The 14,541-nt window shown below is 45.3% G+C and overlaps 1 protein-coding gene across 2 annotated transcripts in view; it reads left to right on the top strand.

The window, feature by feature from the left end:
• SLC49A3 (solute carrier family 49 member 3) overlaps positions 1 to 14,541 on the top strand; it is a 24,941-nt gene extending 10,400 nt beyond the window's left edge. The window contains exons 4-10 of one of the 2 annotated variants that reach the window (XM_042023500.1): positions 5,352 to 5,428; positions 5,546 to 5,683; positions 6,233 to 6,349; positions 7,899 to 8,051; positions 9,881 to 10,038; positions 11,077 to 11,189; positions 12,618 to 14,541. In XM_042023500.1, coding sequence (XP_041879434.1) covers positions 5,352 to 5,428; positions 5,546 to 5,683; positions 6,233 to 6,349; positions 7,899 to 8,051; positions 9,881 to 10,038; positions 11,077 to 11,189; positions 12,618 to 12,772 — 911 coding nt within the window. In that variant the 3' untranslated portion in view covers positions 12,773 to 14,541. The remainder of the gene's footprint in view (positions 1 to 5,351; positions 5,429 to 5,545; positions 5,684 to 6,232; positions 6,350 to 7,898; positions 8,052 to 9,880; positions 10,039 to 11,076; positions 11,190 to 12,617) is intronic. The other variant, XM_042023501.1, reaches the window with a different exon arrangement.

The following is a 14,541-nucleotide window of genomic DNA, read 5'->3' as shown; positions in this document are numbered from 1 at the left end:
AGCCACCTTCCCTCTCCATTGCCTTGAAGCTGTAAGGAAGGGTTAAGCATGGGGAAAGAAGAGTTCCCCTATGCAGCTTTCCCAATGCTGCTGCTAGACTAGACATGGGCACCGTTGTTCAGCAAGAATGGATTTATTCTCAGAACGAATAAATTATTTTTGCGCTGCTTTTCCTAGAATAGGGTGGACGTGATCACTCACCTGGTTTTCCAGCGCTGAGACAGACCTTTACCTTCCCTGCTGGACAAGGAGCTCTGTTGTCAGTGTGGCACGATACAAGCACTACCAAGGAGCACTGTGCACTCAGTGCTGCCCTGAAGGACCCCAGCCTGCAAACAACATGCTCTTTTTAAGTGAGAGAGCAGCCGGAGAAGCTGAAGAGCATTTTGTTCACATAGCATCCTCAGCCTTTACAGAACCAAATGGATCTAACTAGGACAAAGAACAAACCTGAAGAGCAAGGAACAGTGGAATCCCAAGACCTGAAGCTGTTCAGTGTTTGCCATGTTGGGATGTCAGAGTGCAGGCTGAATGGGCTGTGGTTGTTTGCTGCAAGACTTGCATGTTGCTCTGTGGAGGGCTTCCATTAATAATGCCTGGTTACACCCATAATGTCTGCTGTACAACATCAGGATTTAATTTCAAAAAAATTTAAGTACTGTCTGGAAGGAGCATCTACCACAGCTCCAGTCATTTAATCCAGTGGTTAATTACCTCATGGCAAATGTCAACATGCTACTTCTCATCTCAATGCTCTTTATGCCCCATCTATTCATCCTGTTGCACCTGTCTGTCAGGTAGTTACGGAAAGAATCACCTCTTCTCTTCTTTCTCTTGAAAGACTGAATAGCTCCCACCCAGCAACTTTACAGCCAGATTTCCCTTTGCTTCTTCCCACTTGTCTCCATTCTTCCTGTTGCTCATTTGAGCTTTTTGTGTCATTCTGCTCCAGTTTATCAGTGCCCACTCCCTGTATAATTAACAGAGCAGCACTCAGCATTCTGGTACTGTCAGTATCAGTGCTGCATACAGAAACTGGCCCTACAGCTTTCTGCGATTAATGCCTATGGATAGGCTTCCCTGTTTGTGACAAATACGAACCTTGCACCCAGGATTCTGCTGAGCAGCTGAAATTACTATGACTCAGCTGTCATAATGATTAATGACTCAGCTCTTGAGTGTTTGTTCTACCCATCACTTGTAGAGATTTACTCAGAGAGAAGCAGTCTTCTGTTAACATCTCCTGTTAAGATCACGAGAAAGTCTCCTGTATCAGAAGTAAGAAAGAGTTGTCTGAGTCCACTGGAGTGACCTCTGCTTCATCCATAGGAGTCTTCATTTACCGAGGTCTGTTGGTATGTCATTTTCTGCACCATGAAAAGTTTCGGTGCATCAGCATCACTGACCACAAAACACACAGCCCCACTGCAGAGTACTGCAAGCTAGTCCACCAGGACCCCTGGATCATAATGTATAGTTGAGTAACTCCAGTGACCTCCTTTCCATTCATAATGTAGGCTCGTGTAATTGCTCTTCCCAGGAAAACAAGGCAGCTGAAACCATGGAATTACTCAGGTGGTCCCCAGTCCTTTTGAATTTAGCCCAGTGCTCACATTTTCAACCCTCATCTATACCTTTTGGAACTGCTTCAGCATGTTGATAGTTCATGGAAACAGCTGACTAGTTTACAGGCAGTCCCCTAAAACACCTAGTTGCATTTTAGCCCAACAGAGAAGACATGATCTATCTCCTTCGAAACTGTTTAATTGTTTCCATGTATTTAGAAGCAGGTCATATTTCACCAGCACCATAAACTAGCACTTTCCCAAGCACAGAGTAGAAATGCAACAGTTGTGTGTTATATGACTATTAATGATGCCTCAGCATGATTATAGAACAGACAAGGTTGGAAGGCACCTCTTGGGATCATCTTGTCCAACCCCCTGCTCAACCAGGGTTGTCTAGACCAGGTTGACGAGGTTTATGTTGAGTCACGTTTTGATCATCTCCAAGGATGGAGGTGTGGCAGCTTATATGAGCATCTTGCTGAATAGCTATGACAGTAAAAAAGTTTACATTCAGGTAGAGTTTCCTTTGTTACGCTTTGTACACCACTGAGAAAAGTCTGGTTCCATCTTTATAATTGCAGATCAAGGTTCTTTTCTCCAGGCTAACCAGTCCCAGCTGTCCCAGCCTCCTTAGGTATGAGAGATGTTCCAGACCTTTAATCATGTCTTTGGCCCTTGACTGGACTTGCTCCACTGACTCGGTACTTCGTATTGAGGAACCCAGCATTGGACTTGCACTCTGTATGTTTCTCACCGGGGCTTAGTAGAGGAGGAGGATCACAATCTTCCACATGCTCCTCCTAATGCAGCCCAACGCGCTGTTTGACACCTTTCTGCAAGGATGTATTGCTGGCTTGTGGTCAACTTGCAATGCACCAGGACCCCATGTCCTTCTCTGCAAAACTGCTTTCCAGCAGCTTCTCCAGGCTGTTAAGTCCCAGCTCTCTTAGTGTCTCCTCTGACAGAAGCTCCAGTCCTCAAATCATCTTTACTCTTTTCTGGACCAGTTAATTCATGTCTCCTTCACACTGGGAACCTGAGAACTGCATGCAGCACTCCAGATGTGGACTTGCTAGTGCTGACTAGAGGGTAAAGAGCAGCTCCCACTGACAACACTGCCTAATGCGGAGCCCAGGATTCTGGTGGTTTTCTTTATCAGAAGGCTGTGTTGCTGGCTCATGGTCGAGTTGGTGTCCACCAGGACCCTCTACCCACACCTCCTCTGGTCTTTCTCTGCAGAGGTGCTTTCCAGTTGGTGAGCCTCAAGAGGTACTGGTGGATGAGTTATTATTCTTTGCCAGGTGCAGCATATTATATTTCCTTTAGCTGAACCTCACAAGGTTCCCCTCTGCCTGTTTCTCCATTCTGGTGCAGTAGCTTTGAATGGCAGCATGGCCATCTCTTCTGCAAGGCACTCCTCCCAGTGTCACATCACCTGCAAACTAGCTGTGTGTGCACTCTGTCCTATCACCCAGGTAAACTGTATGGCCCCAGGATCAACCCCTGGGCTGCATCGCTGATGGCTGGCCTCCAGCTGGTCTTCATGTCAATGATGACAATCCTCTGGGCCCAGTCATTCAGCTGCATTTCAGTTCATCTCACGTCCACTTGTCTAGCCAGTACTTCATCAGCTTCTCTGCAAGGTTGTTATGGGGACAGTGTCCATTGCCCTTCCCTCATCCATTCAGCAGTCATTTCACTGTATAAAAGCTACCAGGTTAGTTAAGCATTTGTCCTTTTCACCTTGTCACCCTTCATGTGCCTGGAAATGGTGGCAAGGATTGGTTGTTCCTGACCTTCCTAAGGAACAAGTGAGACTGAAAGGCTTGGAGTTCCCTGGATTCTCCTTCTTGTTCTTCTTAAAGATGGGAGTGACATTTGCTATCTTCCAGTCCTCAGGAGCCTCTTGGAGTTGCTGTGGCCTTTTAAAGGTAACCAAGAATGGCCTTGCAGTGAAAACGATCTGTTGCTTCAGCACTGATGCATCCCATCAGTCCCATGGGTTTGTGTGTGACTGGGCTATTTAATGTTCTCTGTTGAAGAATGGTTGGAAGATCAGGGACATGGGTCCCTGGAAGAGCTGTACAAGCAAACACCTTTTTAGCTTGACATAAATAGGCCTCTTGCTAACTGCAGAAATCAGCAGGCCTTTGCAAGCCTCTTGCTAGCTGCAGAATAAGGAAATTGTGAGAACAGAAATCATGAGAATAAAGAAAGAAGGCAAGGACACAAACGCAGTGTTCTTGACAATCCTGTTATAAACAACAGGATGTGCTGACAAGATGTACTGACCATGAGAAATGAGGAGGAACCCTGAATCGCAACATTAGCAATACATGTAAAATGTAGCTTTTTACCCAGCATCAATAGACAATAGAGAAGTGACAAGTAGGCATATTTGAGTGTATAAAAGCAAAGTCTGAATTTCAATAAACTGAAGCTTGCATTATCAATCACACTGATTGTCTGCATGTCTTCCCTTGCCGGAGTCAACAAGAGTTCTCCAACCTAATCTTTCTCCATTGAGGGTAAATCTTCATTGCTTCAAACTTTACCTCTGGTCTCAAGGCTGAAGGTCAGTCTTACCAATCACAAAAGAGGCGAAGAAGGCGTTGAATACCTTGGTGTTTTCTGTGTCCTTTGTCACTGAGTCTCTTGCCCCATCTAGCAACAGGCCCCTAACTTTCCTTTTGCTGCTAAAGTATATAAGGGTGCATTTCTCACTGCTCTTCACCAGACTGACCGGGTTGGCTTTGGCTTTCTCAACCCCATCCTTGCACACTAGTACAAAAGTAGCTTTACTTGTTTGACTATTTGCAGAACATTGTCTTAACATTAACAAATCGTGGTTTTGGATTTTCTGAAGCTGAGTCCCAGGGGTGCTGCTTCACACACTGCTCAGCTCCAGCCCCATAAGAATGCAGCTGCCTCCTCCAGTACAAAATATACAACATTCTCTGCTGTCATGTGATTTTTGTAGTGGGTAGCAAAGATCAACTTGTATACCTGCCTGGCCTTTGCAAAGGAAGTATAAAGGCTTGAAAGGCCTCAGGAATTATCTAGTGTCAGTTTAGAGAGCTGTCATGCTGTTCATGGCCTTTTGACAAAGACAACTAACAGCATCCTGGTGACCCTCACAAAAAGCATTGGCAACAGCTCGAGGGAGGTCCCCTGGCACATGTGAAGAGCTGTGTCTGGTCGTAGATTCCTATATATAAGAAGGACATGGACATATTAGTGTAAGTGCAATTAAGAGCCATTAAGACAATTAAGGAAGAGGACCATCCGTCATGGCAGCAGAGGGTAGGAGAGCTGTGGCTGTTCACCCTTTAACAGGGGAGTCCTGTACGCAATGTGTACATGCCTAATGGCATAGGGGAATTTAGAAGGAAAAACACCTCTGTAACTCCTGCTATGTAACACCAGGACAGATGACATGGTTTCGCCCATCTTAATTTTTTCCATTCAGCTTGACATTTACTGAGGCAGCCTTGTGAGGGTGAGGACATCACAGTCCATAGTTGATAAACAGTTTACCGAGTTGAGAGTTGAAGGGAAATGGTTTTATAGAACAGACTTCATGGGGGTGAAACAACAGATGCAGTAACAGTAAGACTACACAGTCAGCTTCTCCAAATGCTCCCCTCCTGGTTCTCCATATATATGCCTTGTTTGTCCTCATTCATTACACTGCTGCACACTGCAGCTGGCAGGCAATAGGGGTGGATACACGATTCTGACTGCTTGCATGAAAAAAAATGTTTCTCTTTTATTTCCTTCCAGCCAATCCCTTGGGCATTCTTATAGCAAACTTGCTGTCACCTGCACTAGTTCCTGAAGGAAAGCACATTCCATTGATGGTAAATGAAAACTGCTTTAATCAGTCAGCTGGGCTGATTTGGGTCCAGCTGATTTATTTGTTCGGAGGTGGTGGAGCTGGAAAGACTGGTAACTTAACTTGTTCTTTTGTTGTGTAGCTGGGTATTTATGCTGTCCCAGCAGTAACAGCCTGTGCTCTAGCAACTCTGGGGATTCACGAGAAGGTCCCACCAACGCCTCCGTCAGCCAGTGCCACCAACTCCAACTCACAGCCATTCTTCACTGGGCTCAAAATGGTAAGTGTTACAGCAAAGGGACTGCCATGCTGGGGTGACGGATGCCGCCCTGCAAGACAGAGAGATGCTGAAGGATCTGCTTACAAAGCAGACTCTGAATGCCACTCCCCCAAACCTGCCATGAAAAGCCCCTTGAATGAGATCAGGAGCCCTTCCTTCCCCAGCAAGCAGAACCTGCTCACAGCAAAGCTGCAAGAGATGCTATCTGACCATGTATCTGTGGGCTGGCTGCCATTCAGATGGCTCAAACAGGCACACTTGGGCTTATCCAAGAGGAGCACACAACTTGAGTCTTGTGAACAGATGTGATGACAGGTAGGATAGCACATGGCAAAGTGAAGGGAGAATTTGCGCACTGAAGAGCTCCTTCCTCCCTACACGTTCCCCATTGTAACTTGTCCTCTGGCTGAAATGACAGGACAAAGCCATACTTTGTCAATGATCATGGGGTTACCTTGTCAGCATTTTCAGTCAGAGCCACTGACCCTCAAGTCTGCTGTCACAGCCAGGCCTTTTTCCTCCTCCACTTACATTAACTTCTTTTTTTAGCTCCTGAGAAACAAGCCATACATCATCCTGGCAGTGTGTTTTGGAGGAGGAATTGGGATGTTCACCTGCTTTTCAGCTCTGCTAGAACAGATCCTTTGTGAAAAGGGGTATTCAAATGTGAGTCTTCTTCCTTCTCTCCCCATTGTCTACATCATGATACAATCAAATTGATTAGCTGTCATAAAGGACTCAGAGCAAAATGAAGACAATTGAATATGCTGCAGTCTCATATCTTACTTGCTGACGTTATCTAATATAGATTAAGCAGTACATTAATCCAGAACACAGTCAATCTCTTAGTATAATAGATGACCTGCATTTTCATTACTGCCCGTGGCCAGGCTCCCACTTGCAAATGAAAAAATTTTAGTAAAAAAGAATATTTTGATTTTTCTAAGCCACTCCAGAGCACTGATGTCTTTGCAGCCTTCCGTCACTATTCCAGAGTAGAATGGGGCCCAAGCAGGCCCTAGAGTGAAGCTGAAGGCAGGCTGATGCAAGCACCTTTTCCTCTTTGCACAGACTTACATAAAGCCAGGGCAGCAGAAGAAGTCAGTGGTACTGTGACAGCTTCTTCCCCATCCTTCCCATGACACCAGCCAGATGCTGCTTTTACAATTCAGCACAGTATGTGCACAGCTGGTTACTCCTGCTTTCTCCCTCCTGCTTATTAGGAGGGCCCTCCCAGTTCAGGTGTTTCCCCTCAGCAGGCTGTGCTGCAGTCCTGCTGCTTGTATCCCCATGAGCCTCCTGTTAAAAGACCTCTCCAGCTGTTATGCATGCACATTTACATGTCTGGTCTCTGTCCACTGCCTCTTCACTCCCAGATCTGATCTCTGGCTCAGGTCTCCATAGCCAGGTCACATTTTGCACACTCTACTGGCTTTTAACTGGAAACCTCTTCAGCCTTTCAGCCTTGCTTTCTGTGCATCATTATTTTGTCTCTGTGTGACTGGCTTGTCCTGGCCCTTTAGCCCAGAGAAGCTATTCCATACCCTTTCCTTCCAGTGCCCCTGAGGGTCCCGAAAATGTTTACTCAAATTTGTTAAAAGCTTCTTTGCTTTCAGGATTGCTGTCTGCGTTTGAATTCTTAAGGAGCTGAAGAAGTGCTACAAGCAAAGGGCAATCACTGCAGGCAACAGAGCATGTACCCTATCCTAGCCACTGCTCACTGCCTCTCTAATTAGACTTTGACACAGCTGGTGTCTCCTGTAACGTGCTTTGGGTGTGCCAGTGCAGGTCCCTGGTAAGAAAATGGCCAGGAGGGTGATTATAAACAGCAGCAGGTCCCAAGGCAGTTGGGCCTGTTGCCACCAGTGTGGACAAAGCACCTGATTGCCCCTGGAAGAACCCAGTGGCTCCAGGCTGGAGTATTTAATACCAGGGAACTGCTATTGCTCTGCATCCAGCCTCCCTTAATGGGTGTACAGAGACTTGTCATCCTTTGGGAGTGCTGTCACCCTGCTGTCCCCACACACTTGTAGAAGCATGTGGACTCTGTTATTTGCTACTCAGAGCCCTGTGAAGGCCTCAGCTACTGCAATGGGCAAGGAAGCTTTTACTACCTCAGTGAGTGAACCACTGGTAGCTGGCAGATGGGTCACTGACATTAAAACCTCTTTCCTAACTGCTTTAGTTTCTCATTATTTATTTTTCTGCCCTCCAGGATTTTGCTGGCCTAAATGGTGCACTGTTCACTGTGTGTGGTTTGTTGGGTGCTTTCCTGCTAGGCATGTATGTCGACCGGACAAGGAAGTTCATAGAGTCCACCAAGATTAGTTTCTGTCTGAGTGCACTTGCCAGCATCATGTTTGCAGTGGTGAGTTCTCCCTTGCATTGTGCCATTCCCATGGGTTTATTTCTGTTGCCATCTGATAAATCATCACCTTAAATCAAGATTGCTTGATGTCATAGTTTTTATTAAGCCATGTGTTATGCTTTGGGATTATCTCTCTGGGCTAGGAATATTTTAAAGAAAAACCCTTTACTGAGGATTTGAGTCACTGTGGAGCCTGAGACAGACTGATTTGGGATAAATTGGCATAATTCTACTTCCCTGTGCTGGATCACCATGTTTGCTTTCTGACTCCCGAGACCATTCTTTCAAAAAAAGAAAGGCAATTGCTAAGTATTTATCTTATAAAAATGAACAAGAATGTCATGTTTTCCCAACACCTGCTTTAAAGAGTGGTGGGTGTCAGGGTTGTAACATTAGTAGAAAGGACCTAGTTACATTCTAGTTCTGAAGTAGTTCCTTGAGGGGAACAAGAGAGGAAGAAGAGGAAAACACTTGAATTCAGCCAGGAGAGGAATGCAAAACCTGCAGACTTTATACCCATGGGGCCTAGAGTACAAATTCTGCAGTCAAGCACAGCCATTGCCAATGGGAGCCATCACACAGCAGGAATCTGACTGTGACACACAGAACTCCCAGCACTGCAGAGGACCCAGAATGGGGCAGGTTTCTGCTTTCCCAGCAGTCTTATGCTGTGCATCTCTCTTGTGTGATGAAAAATCCAGACTTTCATTAGAGGGTGATCAGACCCTTTCTTCAGCCAAGACTTCTCCATTTGGAAGAGACAGACAAATACAATGCCTTAGTGAATGTAGGACAAGGTGCCTAAAGCAAACCTTGCATTTTCCCCTTTCATGTTCTGGCACTTGTTTTGAGGATGATCTGAATGCAATACAGCTTGCCTGGACTCAGTTAAAGTGCTGAGTAGGCAAAAGGCTGGGTTAGGACCAACAAGCAAACTTAATCCTCCTCCCCTTCCGTCCTTCACCTTCATCCCATACAGATGAACTACTAGTTCAAAGTAGTAGAACAAAAATTGTCCATTCAAATCTGTTTGATCCCTTTGCAGTTTGAACTTAGATTCCAGACCTACAGAGTTTTCCTTGACTTAACCAGTCAAGCTGGGCCAGGTCTACTGCCATGCCAGGACAGACACCTCATGTTCCTCTGTGGGAATTTATTACATGGTTAAGGAAAGAGGTACCAGCAGCGTGGCTGCAAAGTACTTTGTCTTTACTAGCATTGGCTGGACAAGGTCATGCTCTTTTCTCCAGAGTTAGAGACAAGGCTGTTCTAGGCTCTAAACTAATTTCCAGGTTTTGTAAATGTTTCAGGTAGTTTTTTGTTTGCTTTTTGGTTTGGGTCTTTTGATGTTAAAATCCCAGTGTTACAAATGCATGTCTGGCTGATTTTCCTTATCACTGAGCTACAGCAACCCAGAATTCTCACGCATAACCCAATACAAACATAATTTCGAAATGTTACTTTGCTTTGGGAGGAAGGTGTGTGTTTCACGTGGCCCTAGAGAGATGTTGAACACACTCCTGGTAAGTCACTGAGTCAAGTTACAGTAGTACAACCAGGACTTTGCAGTACACCAGTACAGCAAAGTACACCAGTGCTTTGCAGATAATTCTGCTGATCCTCTCCTTACTTCAATTCAACAGATAGCTCTCCGTTTTGTAGCCTTTTGTTGACTCTAGAGGGTTGAAAGTAAAAAATTGATTTCACGAACAGGTAGGGAATATACTGGTGAGTCATCCCCTGAGACTTCCTGCAGGTTAAGGATTCAGAGACTTTCTGCACAGCAATGCTGACATTGAGACTTTGGTATTGCTTTTTTTTGCCTACAGACTTCTCGGTTCAGACATCAAGCCATCATGTTGGCCATCACCAGTTCACTCTTCGGTTTCTTTGGTTTTGCCATCTACCCCATTGCCATGGAGCTGGCTGTGGAGTGCTCCTACCCTGTGGGAGAGGGCACATCTACAGGCCTGATTTTTGTTGCAAGGTAAGCAGGCAGATTAAATCCAATTAACAGATGAGCTTGGGTTCCAACACACACATACACACACACACAGAGGGGTGTGGGTGCAGACAGAGAAGAGCATGCACATCAGTGCTTCCCATCCTGCTTAGTGCCTTTCTTGTGTCTGGGCATATGCCTGTGGCAAGGGGGGAACTAGCTGGCTGAGCCATAGAGCTGAAGAGCTATATGTTTTAAAACAAGAAGGACTATGTGGAAGAGGTGGAAGAAAAGCAAGAAGGAAGATGAAGGTCTCCCTTGCTTGGCATAAAGCATAATTTAACCCTGCCCAGCACCACCTGCCTTTGAAGCAGGTGGGGGATGCATGCCTGAGAGAGGCACCCATTCACCCACAACAGTACAGGACAAGTCAGTTCTCAGTGCTTTGCTGAGGGACGTGGGGCTCATCAGTCACAACAGACGGGACAGTGATTGTTCTTCCTGTTACACATTTACCTGCCTAGGGCCAGCTCTGGACTTCAGCAGGAATGACTTGCTGGAGCTCTAAGCTGTGACACAAGTGTTCTGGAGCCATTTGTTTGTGTCAGGTGGAGATGCAGCAGCAAGAAACATCAGTCAGTGAGAGGTATCAGACACTGCCTTTGAAGGCTGTTGTCTCTCACTGGCTGTGGACTTAGTGACTGCTGCCAGCCAGCTGTGATTGAGGAGGAGGCTGAAGCCATAGCCTGACTTCTTTGTATCCTCAGTCCTGCAGTGAGAGGTGTTTCCAAGTCTCTGCCCAGTGAATATGCCTCAGCTTTTTTACAGGTGTAGTTCAACATCTGCTCGCCTTCAGAGGGAGTGTATAGTGATCCTGCCACACTGGCCCTGTGTCTGGAGACCCTGTGGGCCAGAACGAGTTAACCAAATGCTTGGGCCAGAGGAATCCAGTTGTAGCTTTCTCTGCTAGAACGACCATGCTCTAGAAAGAGGCATCATTCTATTCCAGCTGGGGAAGGTGGCCTTGTCTGCAGTACTGGTAACTCAGACAAGTAACAAGTGCATGTTGGGTTCTCCCCACAGCCAGATTGAGGGTGTGATTTTAATGATTCTTCTACAAGCTCTCACCGTCCATGTTTCTGAGGATCCATTCTCCACCTGCACCCTTGACAAGGATGGAGCACTGGACTGGACAAGTACGTATGTCCTTGGGAAATGATGCTGGACACTCGGTTTCACCCCATGTACTCCCCATTCTCCACCAGGTCTCAGTGTGAGGAACCCTGCAAGTCTGATTTCTATTGTAGTGTATCTTCTAACCCCCTCTCCGAACCTGATGGTGCACTCCTTGCTGCTCCTGCTAAACCAATCCTGCAAGATTGAAATGGGAAGAACTCTTAAGGTGCCATGAATGCCACTGCTGGCTCTGGGTTAAAATTTCTCTTGCAGTCACCCTGCAGAGACTTGAGTTTCATCAAGCTAGAAGGTGGCTGTTCTGAGGGGAAGACACTGTCCATGTAGCATAACCAGGGCTGGTTTTCATATCAGAGGCCAAGGTTACAAATGCTTTGACTGAAAGCTACCTCCCTTGCTCCTGCATACACAGCTGCCTGTGTTTGTAACATACTTGTACAGCTTTGTTCTGACTTACTCCAAATTTCCCTTCCTTTCCTAGCTGGTCAGGAGAAAAGACAGCAATTTAGATGAACAGGAGTACATAAGTGTTTTCAATGCAGGCTAAACCCTGGTCTTGATCTCTCAGCTGGTTCACATTCATGTAATACACCTGGAGACACTGTAAGCAAAGGCTGGCCATCACCTATTAAATATATCCTGCTTGCCTGAGCAGAAACTCCCCAGAACAAGGTCTACTAACTTTAAGGGATTGAGGCTTCATAATAACTGTCCCCAAAAAGCAATTTGACTGCTTAATCTCTGAAAGCCTGCAATTTGCCATCAGAGCTGAGTCTTGGGATTAGATACCCTTTCCAATTCCTTTTGTGATCTGATACATACAGATAAACCTATGAAGAAAGGGATAGAGATGTTTATTTAGGACACTGGTGAAATGAGAACTACTTCCAGGCTTTTAGATATACTTTTTCTTTCCCTTCAGAAAAGATTCTTTAAACACAAACTTGTTGTTAATAAAAGTTCATGTTTAGTGAGTTTTTCTACACTTTGCTCTCAGATGATATAACAAGAAGCACTACCTGTGAGGACCGGTTCTCTTATGGAACGCAAGTGATTTCATTCAATCTTTTTTGTAATGTTGTTCACCACCCCACAAGACACACATGTGTACACTTACAGAGAGACACACACTCCTACAAGCACAATGTGTACACTTGTATAAGACCTCCAGCCTGGAGGGTCACACAGGATACAGTGTTTTGGAAACCTTCCACATACCACCTAAATACTCTTCCTATTCCAGTGTTAGGTAAAGCAAGATTTGTCTGTTACCAAACTGGTAATGCCCCAGTGTGGTCTGCACCGTGTTCTCAGGGGTAACCCTTGGGAGGAGGTCAGACAGATGGTGCTGTTTTGGGGAGGTGACCTGTATATTTCTGCACCAGTGGCGAGTTTTGGATTCACTGCCTAAAAGTGTCTCTCTCTTGCAGCTCCGGTACTGGTGCTGGCTGGCCTCTGTAGTGGTATGGCTTGTTTCTACGTCATCTTCTTCCACACTGACTACAAGCGGCTCCGTGCTGAGACAATCAGTGCTGATTTGGTCAAGGCAGAGGATACAGCAACAACAGATGTTCCTGAATCCTAAACAGGCCAAAAAGGGGATGCCAAGGGCTAAGGACTCAGACTTGTGGGCATGGACCAATCCTGAGCTGGTACACTGGGATATCTGTGTCCTGTTGCATAACAAGCAAGGACTAGAGCAAATGGCACCTTTGCTGTGCATCCCTCAGTCTTGTGTTTATTTGGGGATCTGGGCTGTGAAAGAAAGGCTGTCCTGTCAGAAAGATCAAAGCGGGAATGAACAACTATGCACACAACTGAAATTTTTAGCTGACTTGATTCAAGCTAAAGAAATGTTACAGTACAGGGTAGCATCATACTTCAGCCATTTTTTTATTTTCATGTACATGGATCAAGGGTGAAGGTTTTCAGAAAGATTGAACCCAGTGGAAAACTTCTATTTAAGGGCTGTGGGTTCTTGTACAGCATAACAACTCTTCTACTCTGGTTGGAGCTAATTGTGCCTCTTAGCTAAAGGGCTGTAGACGCTAGAGCGTCGTTCCATTCCAGCAGGGATGTGTAAGTGTGTGACCTGTAATACAAGTCTGTTACAATGAGTCACTATCTTCTCCTACAAGAGAAGAAAAGCCTTGCCTGTAGTGCTGCCTATAAGAGAAGATATCAGTAAGCAGCAGAATTGAATACAGCAGCATTTCCCACCCCCCTCTGGCTCCCTGCTAAATGCTGAGACATTCAGGATTAACTTGTTTCACTTGGGATTCTGTTTCTCCACCTCTCTTGCAATTTCAGTGGTTTAAGTTTTCCATAAGAAGATGAACTTGCTGGTTTAGTATTAAATTAGCGTGATGCTCTCCTATAGAGCATCACTCTTTGGGCAGTGACACCGTAGTGCCTGGCATGGTGGAAGCCGGCAGAAGAACTGGCAAAGGTAGGTGACCCTTTAGTGCAGGGACTTGTCATAAGTTTCTGCAGGTGACAGGGGCTTTGTGGGGGAAACCAAGTAAGAAACAACATTAACACCTTCCAGTTCTCTCTGCAACTGACATCTGTTCTTTAGTGTTAGAAGGGATGGGAAGTGACAAAAGATCCCATTTGGAGTTCAGTTACAGTGACAATTACAGTGGCTACAACTGAATTTTTCATTTTACAGTACTTCCACAGCAGTGTAGTGTCCTGCTTTGGTGTTCAGGTCTAGGTGTACTACCTGAGAAATTCTTATGTTGTAACACATAAGTGGTTAAAAAAAAAAATTAGATAGTTGGGATTTTGTGATGCTTCTTACCATATGTATTTCAAGGCAATCTGAGTATTTGCTGATTAAGGGACCTTGATGCAAATTGAACCTGTGACTAGCTTTATCCACTCCAGATAGAAGATGATCCCAATGCTGAGGAACATTGTACAAGAGTTCTCTCAGTGTCTGATTTCTCTTCCCCATTAGCAACTGGAAAACTTTGCTGAGGGACAGCAAAGTTTCCCTTAGTAAAACACCCGTTTGCATCCTTCTAGGGAGCCTGCTCATTCCTACAGCTCCAGCTTTGCTCTCACTAGTAAGCACTGATATTTGTCAAAAGGAGCAGGAAAGAAGTCTGAAACCAAAGTGAAACAAGAGTGCTTAAACCTGTCAGAGGAATGAGATTAGCTGCCTTTTGCAAAACTAACTGGTCAGTTCTGCAGCCCTGGAACTAACACACCAAACAGATTAACACTAAATTTACCTGCCACTTTTGAATTCCACTGTACTGGGAAGCAAGAAGCACTTGATACTTTATAATTTTATATATTTACAAATGTTTATGTTTTTTAATAAAGGGTGGTTTAAGAAAAGATTAA

This window comes from Corvus kubaryi, unplaced genomic scaffold (genome assembly GCF_017639235.1).
Source record: "Corvus kubaryi isolate FWS band 111438036 unplaced genomic scaffold, C.kubaryi_AGA036_p1.0 37249, whole genome shotgun sequence".
NCBI classification, from domain to species: domain Eukaryota; kingdom Metazoa; phylum Chordata; class Aves; order Passeriformes; family Corvidae; genus Corvus; species Corvus kubaryi.
The sequence above is the reverse complement of the archived record's forward strand: the minus strand, read 5'-3'. Positions and strand labels throughout refer to the sequence as shown.